The 16,457-nt window shown below is 36.5% G+C and overlaps 1 protein-coding gene across 1 annotated transcript in view; it reads left to right on the top strand.

Moving 5' to 3' along the window:
- The window catches only part of smyd3 (SET and MYND domain containing 3), an 82,363-nt gene that overhangs the window by 10,741 nt on the left and 55,165 nt on the right, over nt 1-16,457 (top strand). The window contains exons 2-5 of the mRNA XM_007540409.2: nt 6,606-6,669; nt 8,123-8,230; nt 8,477-8,528; nt 9,386-9,543. Of these exons, the coding sequence (XP_007540471.1) occupies nt 6,606-6,669; nt 8,123-8,230; nt 8,477-8,528; nt 9,386-9,543 (382 nt within the window). The remainder of the gene's footprint in view (nt 1-6,605; nt 6,670-8,122; nt 8,231-8,476; nt 8,529-9,385; nt 9,544-16,457) is intronic.

Genomic DNA, 16,457 nt, shown 5'->3' with positions numbered 1-16,457 from the left:
AGCTTCTCATTAGCTGTAAGTAGAACTGCACGATTTTAGGAAAATGTGCAGAAAATGTGCAGAAAATCGTTTGCTAATATTGCAATAGCATATGGTTTGTGCTAAATAAACAATTAAAAATGGTTGATGTCTTCATTATTTACTTCTTGCCAAACATACCTTATTATAATGAGCAGTCCATTGAATTATAGGTACAATTCCCAAAACATCCATCTACACCTTATTTTGGCCAGAATCTGCTGGTTTGGATTTAAAACCTTGTAGTTGTGCAACGGCTCAGTCTTCAATGATTCTCCTGATTTTGGATTTTTCTGTCAAATGTGACTCCAAATTACTTGCAGAAAAAATGTAACATTTTTATTATATTCAAAAGAAAATGCAGGCTGCATTTCAAATGGACTTACAGACTCAAGTTCAATACAAATCTGACCAGTTTATCAGATTTGTCAACACCATTTTACTGCTACTTTTACTTTCAAAAACGCATAATGTAGAGTTCAAAATATAAAAACTGTCAGAGCTCTTTGTGTTAAAGAAATTATTTCAGTGGATTTAACTAAGTGAGGGTGCCGTGTTTCACAGTGTCAGTTAAAAAATTATTAGGAAGAAAAAAAATCATCATTTAAATTTGTCATAAGGATAAATTAGACAAATCTACCAGATTATCCCATTCGCTGTTTTTAAATAACGTTTTCCATGAAAGCTGTCATAAAAGATGAAATGTTTTGTAGGTGTTGTCTGGTTAATGAGTTGCCCCAACTAGTTTTCAGCTACCAAAGATTAGTTTTTGTTGTTTACTTGTTGATGAGAGGAAATAAACCAAGTGAAAGCAAGAGAGAGTATTTTTCATGCTTAACACAAAATGGAAAAATAATGTAAATCAGTTTCATTTCAACAAAAGAAATACTTTTAATATGCAAAACTGTGGATTTCAACTATTTCCAAACAGGCCTTTTTTTACTCTACTTTCTTCCTTACAATTACACATCAGTGGAGTTTCTCCCATATTTTCATAGAATACTAATGAATATGTATGGTCCAACCAACAGACACAAAAACAATTTATTTAAATTTATGCTAACCAGAACAACAAAACGTTGCTCTTGAGATGCCTTTGAGATGACAAATGCCTCTGCTTAACCAACAGATTATACAGATGTTGGCTGTCAGGGATGTGATCACTGATTTAAAATATATGAATAAAAGCTGTGAAATATCAGGAAATGAGCAACCTAATGAGTACAGAGGGAAAGCAGCAAAAGAGGAAAACAATTTGACATTGGGAGGAAGAGAAGGAAGGCATTAATTCAGTGTTCTGTATTCTGCTAATGAAACCTTTCTAATGTTATTCATGAGTTTTCCTGCTGTGCCTACAATCCAAGCATGGACCTGCCATCCCTTCACACAACATCTGACTGAGAAGAACAGCTAAAGAAATGATGAAGAAGGAGGAAGAGTTCACTCAAAAAACCTGGCTGAGGACCAGGCAGGTGTGGAATTGACAGCTCAGCGTGAAAATAAGCAATTTTTAAAGAAACAAATAGAGCTGTGTTGCAGAATACCAACAAACTGAGGCTTGGGAAGTCCGTTTCTCATATCTTGAATATTGCTTTTTCTGCTTGTTTTGTTGGATTTGTCCCTCTTGTTACTGTGGACATCTATATTTGGATGGTTAAATCATTGTTCATAAACATGGCGCACTGCATAAAGCTGCACACGCTGCCGGACTCTAGTTGTGTGCTGCCCGCAAGACAAAGTCGGGCCATCGCTGTGTGTTTGAGTCACGAAATAGAAAGTCCAGAACGTGTGCGATTCTGCCTGAACCAGATTAAACATTCAAGCGAAAGACTCTTGGCTGGACTCCTGAGCCAGAGGATAAAAACAAGGTTTTTATTATTGAGGTTGTGACAGTAAAATATGTCAGACGGTTCTGAAATCAGATTCAGGATAGATTTTCCTGCTGTTTCATTCTCATGTGGTGTATGGCGAGCCAAATGTCTTTTAGTGCCATGAATTTCTTCAGAGAGAGGAATTGTAAAATTCTATATAAGATACAATCCTTTAGGACTGCTGGGAAACATACATTTTGGGATCATGATAATTTATCTGTATCTGGTAACCATACTTTGGTATTTTGTCTCCTTCTTCTTCCATTTTGTATCCATGAACTTTAATTTAAGCATGTCAGCTTAATTATCTTGCTTAAGTATTTTTGATGAATTATGGAATTGGATTTAAGCATAAAAATGTTCAATTTTTGTTTAGTTTATTATTTTTAGAAATTATGGAGTACTCAGTACCTTAGATCAACATTTAGCTACTTTTAAAAACTGTGACATACTCATTGGTTTAGTTTTATAGTTTTAATATTGGAGCAAGACGTAGAGAAACTCCTGTTAGTTTACAAATTTAGAACAAACTTAGAAAGTACCAACTACTTAACAATCCAGAACAAGAACCAAACATGGAGAACCAACACTTGGCTTTATATTGTGCAACTCTAGAACTCAACCTAGAACAACAGGAACCAACATTTAGTTTTATGGATATACTAATAGAACCAAACATGGAGAACCAACATCTAGTTTTAACAGAACAAGAATCCAGAGAAACCCATAATTCATAAATTATGGGCTAATTCTTCTTATTCTTATTAAACATGGGGAACTAATATGTAGTTTTATACTTTTTACCTTTTTGTCTTTCTTTTGGTTTTGTTTGTATTTCCTTCTAATTCATGTAAATTACTTTGCCTTATTGTGCTACATAAATAAAATTACCTTATCATCTAATTTATTTTCGTACCATTTTCTGAAGATCTCATATTGCTGACCAAACGTGCTGGAACTCTGCTTAGGTTGCTAGGTAACGGGGCTGGGCCTTCCTGTGGTTGCTAGGTAACGGGGCCGGGCCTTCCTGTGGTTGCTAGGTAACGGGGCCGGGCCTTCCTGTGGTTGCTAGGTAACAGGGGAGTGCCAGTTGAGTGTGACTTAACATTTAGAAGGTTTTAAAGTCGTTTTAAAGATGCCAAAAAACATTAACTTGTTGCCAAAAATGGCTGGGTGTATTTTTTTTTGGGCAGTTTTTAGAAGCAGTTGAGACCCGAATGGAACTATTAAAACATGCAAAATATGAATTTTTCATAACATGCAGTGTAGCTCTGGTACTATAAAATGACCTCCAGAGGAACAACATTACTGATAAAGTTTAGTCTTAGAAATATGTGTGGAGCTGAAAATGGATTTCTTGTTTGTTGTGTGCGGTTCTTGTGGCTTACAGCTCTGGGTTTATGAGATGCATGACAATTGATCTATCCGTGTCTGGGTCTGACTTTCTGTGATCCGTTGTTATGGCTCCGCATCAAACTACAGGCATGTGTTTCTTAAACTGTGGGTGGCTTCCCTGTTTCTGTTCAATCTCAACGTGACGTGAATAGCTCTGTTTTCATGAAGGGTGACACAATAAATTTGCCAGGATCAGGATCCAAGCTGGAGAAGGTTGCTGCAAATCAGGCCCAGCGGCAGCGATGGAGTGGAGGAAAACTAAGAGACAGATGGTGAAGAAACGGGTTAAATGCAGAATAGTGAAAAGGAGAGTAGAGTGTTTTGGAAACTTGCGCACGGCGGCTGCCACCTCCGGCCAAACACAACAGTCCAGTCTGGTCCCACGCTGATATAGAGGCACACTTAACTCCTGTTGTTGGAGGCAACAGCCTTTGGTTACAGCTGAACCGTGTGTGTGCACACACTCATATTAAATCCCTTCATTTTGCTTCAAGGATCTAATAATGTCCTCTGCAGCTTTTATAGCGGCGCCCACTCTAATAAAAAGTGCCATACTTTGCCTGATAAGCCGCGGGGTAATGTATTAACATCCATCATAACATGTTCTCCATTACTTCGTGTTGCGTGTGTACGCTCATATTAACATCCATTGTCAGGTCTAATTACTGGTATTCCATAATTTTCTTCCATTTTACCCGGATGTAATAAACCATAAAGATGTGAGGCTTTTATTTTTTTTTTCTCCCACACACTGCATGCACAAATCTAATAAAAATGAAAGCTCACTGGACTTTTCAGGTGCTTAAAAATGTAATTTTAAGCAACCAAGTAGGATATTTATCAACAGAAGTGCCTTTCAGGTGTGGATATCTTTTTTTTATTTATCTTTTAAATTCTTTTAAAGTGACATCTTGCATTGATATATGAAATTTGGGATCTTTTGTTGTGGTGGAAGGTTTGGAGTAGTTGAACTTTTTAAAACGACAGAAACTGTGTCTGCAGGATTGAATCGCATTAAAAAGAAAACATCGTAATGTAATCTGTTGGTAAACTATTCTATGTGCGTCCTGCTATATCTGGTGTTAAAATAACATTTCAGACAAATGCATCATATTGGCTGTAATCAGATAAACACACTTTGTGGCTTCAGCTCCTGAAATTGCCTAGCCAAAGTCTGGACTTATTTGAGATGTGGCAGTATTCTGTAAAATGTACTTTTTTGAGTTTTCTACCTGGTTGAAACCATGCCTGAATGTTGCTTTGACTCCTTCATGCGTGTTTTATTCCACGAGGAATCGTTGCAACCACTCAGGGTTCCTAAACGACGTCTGCTGAGCTCATCACACAAACTACTTCTCAGTCCAACGCACCTGAGAACGATCGTAAAAGACATTGGATTTCAAAGTGAAACTTCTTTTAAGTTATGTTTGATTTATACAGCATTTTGACCTCAACATAGTTACTCGATTGTGCTGTAAAATGGCACTTTATTCCTGGACAAATAATACCTCCTCTTTAAAAAGGTTGTTCAGCTCAAAAAGCCTCTTATGTAGCTGAATTAAAGTACTTGTGCATAGAACAGCTGGTGAAACTCTCCTCCACTGCGATGTAAGAGCCTCATCACCAGCTACCACAAAACACTTGATGGCTGCTGCCAAGTGTGGCACAAACTGTTAGCATTAGGGAGAGATTCGTTTTCCATAAAGGCTTATGGTTTACAAAGCTTTCCTCTCGTAATAAAACACATCTTCATTTGGCTTTTTGGATTTAACTATTGTATTGTTTTCTGATCTAAAAATGTGTAAAATGAACATTTTTGTTTTTACTATTGTAGTTGTAAATAAACCTTACAATTAAATTTTGCCTACATCCATAGATACATATTCTGATGTGATTTCTTTTTGAATCCATTAGTTTATGTTTTTTTTTTCTGTAGAGAAAAGTTAATGTCTATTTGGTTGTTCATTTTGCTTATCCCAGATGTTTGTTTACATTCTGCTGCATTTATACATGCACAAATATATTTATGATTATTTAAACTTATTTCTTTATTTGTAAAAATGTTTCTTTATCTATAATTCTGTATTTTTTAAAAGAAAATGGGAGTGGATGTGCTGTGTTTTGAGGAAATTGTCGATTTCACCACAGATTCAACTCCTTCGAACGACAAAATGAACTGAGCGATGCTGCTGTTTTACAAACTCATATGACGTGAGAAAAGTGTTTCCATTGCAGTTTTGCAAAATGCTCAAATGTTGATACGGTTGGTAAAAAAAAAAAAAAACTCATGTTAGCACAAAAACTTTTTATTGTAAAACTTTTTTTTTCCCTCAAAATTGCCGTCAATCTTAAGGTAACTGGAAAGGCAGCGGCTGTGTTGGTAACTCAATTGTTGGTGTATTCTTGTGTTTAAAAGCAACACTATGAGCAGGGAAACTGGACTGAAACAGTAATTTTATGGATCTCAAACTCTCAGTCAGTCATTCTGTCCTGTCTACCAAACAGTCATTCTGTAAAATTAGATACTGCAGCCACTCTAACAGTGTAGATTATTTTCTGGGCTCATATTAACCTATGCACAGACACAATGATACACTCTGAGAGGGGTTCCTGTGATTCACATATCTCTGTGCGTGTTTGTGTGTGTGTGTGTGTGTGCATGCGTGTGTGTGTGTTTAAGCAGTGGAGTCCACTGTCTGTAATTGGCTGCAGGGAGCAGACGGATTCGGCTCCAGCTTGTTATCAGACTGAAGCCAAACTGGGAAGGACAGCAGTCTCACCCAGACAGAAGCAGCAGACATTACATTTGCACAAAATTGCACATAAACACCACCAGTGGAGGCGCAGCTGTCACACAACATCACTGTGTGAGACGTTCAGACATTAACCATGGGGAGAGAGAACCTGAATGCACCATTGTAGAGATTTTAATTGTAGATAGAGTTATCTGATAGTTAGTGATTAGTCAGATTAGTGCAACAAATGTAGAAGGACAAGATTAGCATGTTACTTGAAAAAAGTCAAGACAGTGATTGAACTTTACTTGGGAAAAATTGGTGCATAGATGGTTAGTTACCAGTGCACATTTAACACTAAACGTAATGAACACCTGACGGGAATAATAATCCGGTTCCACTGCAGGTCAGTTGAGTCATTAACTCTGAAAAATTATTCTTAAAATTATTATTCTTGCCCTGGCCTAAGCGATTGTGGTTGCAAATAAATTGACTTTTTGTAAATTAATCTCTTGCAGAAAAGTGAAGCGTTTTTTTCCTGAAAGTGTCTGTGAGGCATTAAATATTTTTTTTCTCTCCTGTCTAGACGAGAGACCTTGTTGAGATGTTCCCAGTGCAAGATGGCTCGCTACTGCAATGCAGGTTGCCAGGTAGGAGAGCCTTTGTGTTTGTTCACTGGAATTACTCCTGATATTAGGAACACACGGTTATGTCCAAAAATGTAAATATACGTCCCAATGAGGCTTATTTGCCCTATTAAAAGCACCTTTTGAAAATAAAAACCTAAAATCAGATATTTAACATCTCATTAATTCCATATTTCTTTATTAAAGTGTTTTATTTGTTAGGTGTAATCTCTAATCCTGAATCAATCCTGTTCATTTCCCATTCAGTGACCTTTGCCACACATAAAAGAATAAAGAATAATCAGGATTTATTTTGAATTATGCAAACTTTTGCTGATGAACCAAAGATTATTCCAGGAAACGACAAAACATGACTAACTAATGAGTATTTAAGAGAAAAAAACACATAAAACAACCAAAGATGGACAGAACTAATTAATCTACAAATTACTTACAAAAGGGTGGAGATTTTATGATGAAGGTATGAATGTTAAAAACTCCAATTAAATGACTGATTAAAATCTAAGGTTAATAAAAAGTTGGTCTTTCTAAAGGATTTCTTATAGAGGGATTATCAGCCGACGTCAGTTTGGTAGAATAATTTATTTTCTCACGTTGTGATGAACAGTTGTATCACGCTGACAACATGCTAGCTGATGTTAAAACGCCAAGATAAATGTGAGTAACCATGGCAACCAGTGAGCGTTTAAAGACCGTCCAGCTCTTTCTGCAATCAGATTCAGCGCGCATCCGCTTTGTTTACAAACAAATAATCCCTCCGTTGTTTTGAGTTGTTATACCTACTTTGGTTTAAAGGGGGAACTGAAAAAGGATGACAAATTCGAAGCCTGAGAAACGGTTTAAAGTGTCGGCTTTCCACAACAGAACCAAAAAAAACGCCTAACTTTGGTCCAAAATGGCTGCTCTGCCACTTCTCTCCCAGGTCCTGCTGATATTCTTAGATTTACGTTCACAGTCCGTGTTTTGCCTTAAAGGATGAGCAAGATTACAAAGCGAACAATCAGACAAGATTAATCCGTCCTTCCTCCGACTTGAGAAAAGACTCAAGGACTAAACGTTACGATTGATTGCAAAGTTAGAGCTGTCTTGTCATACAGCCACAGACAGAAATAAGACTGTCTTAGTTTTTTTTCCTAACACTAATTTCAAATTGAGATTCAAAAGTGTTTTGTCAACCTGTAATCAAAGACTGCACTAATTCATTCATGAACAATCAATAAGTTTCTATCAACTGTGGATTATTTCAAAGCTTTTTGAAATTTGCAAACATGTCTTCAGAGGCATTCAGACAAAACTTAAATGGAAATTGAAGGTTGTTCTGAAAATACATTTTACATGGCATTGAGAAAAGCCTTTTTTTGTGGGTGAAAGGTTAAAACTGAAGTGTGTAATGTAATAGAAATATGCCTTTTTGTGCATTATACCCATCAGTGTGTTAAATGACCCTCTTCTGCAGAAACAAGCGTGGTCTGGCCATAAGAGAGAGTGTAGGTGTCTTCGCCGTCTCCTCCCCAGACTCCCCACTGACTCAGTCCGTCTGGCTGCCAGAATCATGTTTGCTCTGGTAAGTTTCTAGAAATTATCCTTGTTATTCTCACTCAGAAAATATGTGGAAGCAAGATTCTATTTTTACTTATTTTAACCATGTAGTGTTCTGAAGTTTCAGTTTTTGAAATCCATCTGTTCCTGAAAATAAGATAAAACTGCAATCTGGCTACACAGGAAAGTGTTATTATAGAACACTAAAAGTATACAAATATGTGTAAAATAAAAATGACATTAATTAATTATACGCTCCTTTTCTATTCAGTTAAACCCTCCTAAGACTAATGAGCTCTACACTTTAGAAGAACATGAATCACGTAAGTACCTAAAGTAAATCTTTGTTTTCATTGTTTATTGTTGTGACAGTTTGTTGGGTTCTGGTCATTTCCCCCTTTGCCATTTCTTGTATTTCGTTTTGCATTTCAACTTTTTCATGTACAAAATTGAGTTCATATGAGTCAGGGAAATGCTTTATGACCTCTCCGACAACAAATTGATTAATTGAAGGAATCTTTTTTAACCTAAAAATAGTTTACACTTAGGAAATATGGTGAAATTATCTGTCAAAATGTGGTCATAGTTATTATTTGAGAGATTTTGATTGAGCTTCTAATTCTATGTAGTTCATTTTAGTGAGATAAAATTGGTTGTATTAGACAGATAATGTAAACTTATAAATGTTTAAATAAAAGTTGGGGCTGGACGATATGAGTTTTTCATATCAGTCGAGATTAATAATTATTGATTAGTTTTTTATTTTAAATATCTGAATTACTGTCAAACTGGTGACATGAGGTTTCTGTTTTATCCACAGTTTTCACTCCATGTCGTTGTTTTTTATATATGTTTAAGCAGTTTCGAGGCACAGTGGTCAGACATTAAACTGTCATTCAGCAGGTTGTTGCTAGGTAACCAAAGAACAAGTGAGCTAGTTGTTGCTAGGTAACCAGAGAGAGAATGAGTGAGTTGATTCCACCAACCTTATCTCTTAGCTGGCTATGAAAGGTTGAGCAGCTAAAGTCTTTCCTCTGCCTACATCCCCCAGAATGCTTCAGTGAAATTATTGAATATTCTATCAGACGTATTATCGATCGATATTGATCACGTGTCTATCACGATACTCATTGTTACTCATTTATTGTCCTGCCCTAGTAAAAGTTTTACATTCTTGCAGACTTGAATTCGATGTCTGAGCAGAAGAAGCAAGGGCTTTCTCAGCTGGCGTCCATGTTGGCACTGTATGTGCAACAGGAAGAAGATTCTAACCTCACACAGGAAGTGACATCAGCCCTGCCGCCTTCCTGCAGGGATCCACTTAGCCTCATTGCAAAGGTTGGTGAAATGAATATAAAACCTATTCTGCTTTCCGTAGCACAGGATAAAAACACATAGAAGTGTGTGTTTCATCCTCAAGTGGAGAAATGCACAACCTGCCTTCATTAGTTTAAGCCTCCAATCCTCAGTTGTCTGTTCCACGCTCTGCTTCTGTAATCGTATTCCTCTGGTTGCGTATTCCCACAACAGATCTGGTCTTGTTCATTCAAAACACACAAACCACCTTCACAAGGTTTTAAACTGCAGCGTGAAAGGATGCTTGTCTGCAATTTGCTCCCTCTGTATTAGCTGTGAGCCTTAAATCTGTGAAACTCACATGGAGATTTTGAAGCCCAGGGTTTTGACAGTAAAAATACTCTGTAGAATTACTGTCTTTTATGTATCTCAGCATTTTTTTTCTTGTTTATTCATGTTTATTGTGGAGATAAAATGGTAAATTTCACATAAGACCCCAGACATAAGTTTATTAAATTAAATCTGTTCTCTGAGTTATTAAATTTATAAATCTCTCATTAGTGATTTTAGTAGTAAATGCAATGGTAATGGGCACCTTGAGCAAAGAGTGCTGTAAATATACATATAAGTAGTTGCCTAAAAAAATGACCCAACTAAATTACTTGAGTGAGAAAGTATTTGGTGAAAAAGCTACTAAAGTACTGAGTAACTTATCAAAATGTTAATCATTTAATATTTAAAATTACATCATCAGTTGTAACAGAAATGTTTATTTTGACATGTTAAAGGTCAAGATGAAAATTATCCATTTAAATAACATAATTACAAAATTAGGCAAAGGAGAAATATTCCAAATCAATTTATTTCAATATATGAAATTTTAACAAACCACGAGATTTAACCAAAAATCTGGTGGTTTTTATTTTTTTTAAACAAGTCTGTTCTTTATTAATTGAAGTTACTCACAGTGGATAAAAGATCCAGAAATTTTGAAATTTAGTAGTGATACTTGATTGTATGATTACTCAAGTAAAAATGAAAACTACAGTGTAGTGAAAAGTTTTTTTTTAAATTACTAACGTAAATGTAACTGGCCAAGTTTTAATGTAGATTGTTGACATAGAAATTCTTACGCAGTTGTACAAAGATGCTATTTTGCTGATATTGGGTACATGTGAACGTGTCAGAGTTTAATTCAGATAAATTTTGACTTTTACACATAAAGTATTTGTGCTTTCATCAAAGTTGCGTCCTGATGTGTGACACAGAGAGGCTCTGTTTTGATTATATTTTTGTTTAATTGCTTAAGTGAAAAGTGGCTCAACTGCTGCAGAAATTTTGACTGACACAATTTTTACGTTTCTGATATTTTTGTTTGCGTTTGGAAAGACTAATTCAAATTGTGTAATTCATAGATTGCCAACAGGGGGCACTATTATAGCACAGACCTGTGCTTTGAAAATAAGTCGTTAAATTTATTCCCTGATATTTCATTTCAGCATGTCTCTCTGTCTGTGGACTACTTTTTGTCTTTTTTTCATGCATCTTTTTTTATTATTTTTTCCCTCTCCACACTCAGGCCTGTTTGTTTGGCTGCCTCTTTTCCTCCTCTCATGTTTTCTCTCTTTACATGACAAATGAGGACTTTGGTATTATCTACTTGGAGTCCTCAGCAAGCTTAACAAAATAGGCCGCTACTGTATGATGCTCATGTTTGTGACTGTGTGTGTGTTTGAGGCTGCTCCTGTTTTTTGGAAAGAAAACCCATTCTTTCTACCAACACCTCCTCTCTAGTCCTAATAGTCTTACATAAACAAATACATTATATGGATGCACCCTGACTTACAAAAGCATTACTGCTTTGAATGCACCCAAAGGGAATACACATACAGATAGCTGGTTTATATAAAATGAACAGAAAAATAATAATTCTCACGTTCTTCAGGGAATAGTTTGTTCATTCAGCGTTGATTGTGCAGCATCAGTCTCTGACCACCGTGTGTGAAATCTGCCTGTGTTTAGCTTTGTCACTGGAGTTGATGTGCACCTATAAGTCATGCAGACAGATTACTGCGGCATGCATTTGTGCTCATCCACACTGCTATGTTGTAATATACTGTGACAGATGAGATCTGTCCTACGCACATGGTAATGCTTCCCCCAGGCAGCCCCCGTCTCCCAGGAGTGAACACATGTGCTGTGGATTGGATTTTAACGTCCGACCGCAAACGGGGATGCCTGCATGCAAGCCTTCAGGCATTGGAGTAGCATCCCTGACTTTACATGGACTTTCCTTTACTGCACTCATTTCTTATTAAAGGGGTGGCGTTATGTAAGTTTGGCTGTCTTGAGCTTTATGTCATGTTATAATATTACTACAGCATCAAATACATGCCTGGAGTTTTGCCTTGTTTCTTTCATGCATGTTTGAGAAATACTTGAGTCTCCATGGCAACCGTTGAGCTCTGCAAAACGCCTGTGTGGACCTAGCCCCGCCTTCGTGGTACAGCTCCTCCTCAAAGACGCTCCCCCACTCAGCTCCTACAGACTAGCCAGCAGCAATTAGCTAACACCTGGTGGAGCAGCACATCTGCTCAGCCCATTATATTTATGTTTAGAAACGTCACCTCTTATGGTTATATTGTATTATTAATATGCAACACCTTAGATGGAGTAGCTTGTCAAAGAATAAGCAATTTTCCCTCAATCAATAAAGTCTTTTATATTCTGTTCTATTCTATTCTATATAAACTTCTTCTCAGTACATCGCTGGTTAGAGTTGATAGAGGAGTGATGCTGTAATGACTTCCTGAAGGTAGAGCATCAGAAAGAGGTTTTAAAGAGACAGATGTCCAATTTTAATTTGTTAAATTAGGAAGTAAAATTCATTTTAAGTCATTTGATTTCTGTAGCATTTTTATTACAACTTGAATTAACTTAGTTACTTGATTATGTTATAAAACAGCAGTATGTGGCTGAAAAACACATAATACTGCTGCTTTAAAGATTTTAAAGTTTTAATTTCAGAAAAATTGCATTTTCTCATTTTATCAAAGGCCTAATTGTGGGAATTTCTGTAGGAAGAGGGAGAAAACTATGCTGTAATATTCATTACCATTATATAAAGGCAATTTACCACAGACAGGTTATTTGTAAGTAGTGCTGTCAATCGATTGAAATAAATTTATTGGATTAATCACACTTTAGCACTGTAATTAATCACTTTGCTTAACTTTATCAGCTTGAACTGTAAACATGCATGTTTTTAATAAATGTTTAAGAACGTTTTATTCCCTCAAACATCTCGGGTTTTCTGTTTTCATATTCATGAAGGTTCAAAAAGTAATTGGAGATCTCATGATGTCCAGTACATTATGAATAAAATGCATTGTTGCCTTTTCTCTTGTGTTTGCGACTCTGCAAAGTTAAGCGACACTGAGTAACGCGCTGCATTGAACTGGCTAACCAGGAGAAAGGCTTTCAGGCCAAAAACAGAGGTAACGCCATTAATCTGCATTATGTAATATTAACATGTTAAACGTTTTAGATTAACCACATGCTGTAACGCGTTAATGTTGGCAGCCCTGATATAAACTCCACCAGTAACGACCCAGGAGTGAATAAATTTGGTTTTATTTAGACTCGCATCTCCTGGTTGTAATAATTTTCCCTCTTTTTTGTTTTGGTTGGTTGTAATACAGTTTGTGTATGTCTGTAGTAGTAAGTTTTGTTTGCCTGTAGGAAGTTCTACGAGTAATTTATTGTCTTGCCTTTCTTTTGTTTTTCTCGGCGATTAGTTGAGAACCTAAATGGAAAGAAGACTCCTTCAAATGTGTTTGCATCAAATGGAGAAGTTGGTGATCTTCCAGTTTTTCGTGGCTGAAAGTAAATATTGTTCTTTAAAATTGATGTGCAAAAAGTGTGATTTAAAATAAAAATGTTAAAAACAAAAGTTTTTTTTAGCTAAGGGATTTAAAAGTAAAAAAATTACATGTTAATTTTGCTAAATAATGTAAAAAAAAGAGAGTAAACATCGTTCTTTCCACCCACACCACCTTGATTATGTTTGTTTGGTAGTTTGGACTCATTAACATAATCCATTTGCGAATGTGTCGGTATGTTCAGCCTTATCTATGCAGCGTTTTCTGTATCTGTGAGCGTAGCAGGCAGCTTCATGGGCGCAGCCTAATTAGCTTAGGCTCTGCAGAATCACGCACACAGCAGAGCGACCCGGCTTACTGTAATGACTTTGACTTCATCATGAATGCAGACACAGAAAGTGTAATGTGAGGGGAAAATAAAAACCATTTGCTTAATTGACAAAGATTGGCCGTGTGTGGGTGGGTGTGGTGGGGGAGGTGCTCTGAGAGAAGTGGAAATAAAAAAAGAGGAGTGGGTAGGAACAATGAGTGACATGAGGGAGAAGAGCAGATGGAGGAAAAGGAGATGAACATGAAGAAATTGGTAGAGATGGAAGCAGTCAAGGGCAAATGAAAAGGATTGACACTGATGTGTTAAAGGGCATTTATCATTTTTATAGCTTTTCTTTTTCAATTCTGTTGAGGTTTAAGATACTTATATTGATTTACACAAATCAAATCAAATTTGAAAAAGTACAAATAGAAATGTAGAAAGCTGAAGTCAGCTGACAACTCAAACGAAAGTTGATAGAAAGTGAAATTTTACGTTTGTAACGTCTAAGTTGCATTAGTGCATATGACTGTATTATTTTCACCCATAAATAAAGTCTCCAGCTTGCTTTTTTGTTCATGAAATGTTGATTTATATGGTGATTTGTTCAGTGAGGTAGAGGAAATCAGAGCCATTTAAGGGCAGTGGTTTGGAAACCTAGTAAACCGGCACCCTACCCAAGAATATAAAAGGATTATGTGGGATGTCCGCTTTGCCTGTAATTTACCACAGTGGCAAATGGCTAATGACAAAAACTGTAATCAAAAACGCTAAAATCCTGATGACATTCAGCTTAATGTTGTCATTTCTGTTGTGGTCCTGATCAGTTTTTAATGCTGACATGCATGTTCACGTTCCTCCCTTATATTATTACTGGTTACTAGGATTTATTTAAGTAGCTGTCAAAACACTGTTGGCTAATAAAAGGCTACTTCAAGCTGGATTGTTTAAAGGGAAGTTAAAATACTGAAACTGTCATCAGACTCTGTGTTCATCGTCTGTCTCAGGGATGAAGCAGCTAAACATGCAGCAGGATTCTAAGCAAAGAGCCGTTATTGGTTTGATTTTATCTGTGGGCATCAGTGGATGTTTTCACACCTGGTAGTCACATAGACCTGGTTTAATTGGGGACAAAAGTTGCAACATTTGTTACATTCTCAGCTGGTGCAGTTTGCTTTCACACTGCTTTGTGTTAAACAACACAAACCCTTTGAAAAACCTGTACCTCTCCTCGCCTGTGGTGGTGCTGCACCAAGAACCACTGAAGGAAAAGACACAAAAATCTCAGCCTAACAAGAAGAGTGCAGCCTTCTTCATCAAGAAATGTTGACAAAAATGGAGTAGCGTCAGATTTTAGCGGCTGCAGGATTTCTCTTTTGTTGGTAAAAGACCATAAGCCATTTCCCCCACTAGCTTTAGACTCACGCATTTGTTTTTGCTGCATTTACCCAGAATTCCCTGTACTATAGTCCACTTCCTGTTGTTGGAGAGCTATCCAGTCCACTTGGCGTTCACATTTAGATGAACCAGAGTTCTCTGTTTTGGTCCACATCAGAGTCTGATTGCACAAACGAACCGAACTTTCTAGGCAAACAAACTGGAGTCGATTAAAATGAACTAAAGAGCTGGTGTGAATGCAGCCTAATGGTCATGATAAAAGAAGAAAGCATTGTTGAACCAGAAACTTTATGCTCACAAACACCTACCACGACCACCTCAGTGGTCTGTTTCCTCTTATTTGGGTTGATTTATCTCCCTAAAACAAAGGTACTGATTTTAAAAAAAAATATATAATCTTGGAGCATAGAGAACTCCCAACGTAGAGACCATTTTCTATTTTTGATCCCTTCTCTTAATTTTCCATCTCATCCATGGAGCTACTCCACATTTTGCACAAGGGCAAAATGCAAAGCTGAATAAATTTTGATGTTTTGTATTATTCAGAGGTGATTTTTGAAGGGGATATAAAAATGTAAGTGTTCTGTGAATTGAGCAGCTCTTAGTTCCAGATGAAGCTGCCACCGTCTGTCCTATTTTTTTATCATCATTGTCTCCTTGACGGCTCATCCTGTGCTCTCTTAAGCTTCACTGTCTTCATTCTTCTTTAGTGACTTTGATGAATTTGTTACATTGAAGAAAGGGTGATAAATTACTAAAATGTTGCTGTTTGTGTATTTTATCCAGTGTCTGATTGTGCTGCTAAAGGAAACTCACAAATTAACCTGTCACGTTGAGAATTTGACCTGTTAAAAGACCTGTTTACTGCTGGGCTGAGACCCTTTAAACATAACAAAACAGTGGATTATTGACCCTCTGCTGGCCTCATGCCTGACATTTGATGCCTCTGTGATGAAATATATTTTTAGCACAATAATACTGGACAAGACTCACTTGTTTTACTTCTTGTATCTGGTTCTGTATTCAAGCCAAAACAGGAGATATGTGGTTGAAAAAACAAGTTTCTTTATAAATTTAACATTTATTTTTACCAGTAAAATACCACACATGCATTTCCTCTTTGTTAGTATGAATCAGTTATTCTTCATAACCTTAAATCAGTGTCTCTCAAGCTTTTTCAAGTTGATTGTCATTTACCCCATTTAAAACACTAATGGACCACCTAACTTGAAATAACACAACATCTTAATATATTGCAAAATAATCTCTTAACTCATTGTCTTTGTTCCTCCTAATGTGAAGGATGGATGTTTTGTAAATGAGACTGGCCAAATTAAAACCATGAACATGTCAACTCACGACGTTAT

Source organism: Poecilia formosa, unplaced genomic scaffold, assembly GCF_000485575.1.
Source record: "Poecilia formosa unplaced genomic scaffold, Poecilia_formosa-5.1.2 Scaffold539, whole genome shotgun sequence".
Classification (NCBI taxonomy): domain Eukaryota; kingdom Metazoa; phylum Chordata; class Actinopteri; order Cyprinodontiformes; family Poeciliidae; genus Poecilia; species Poecilia formosa.
This window is presented reverse-complemented; position numbering and strand designations above follow the sequence as displayed.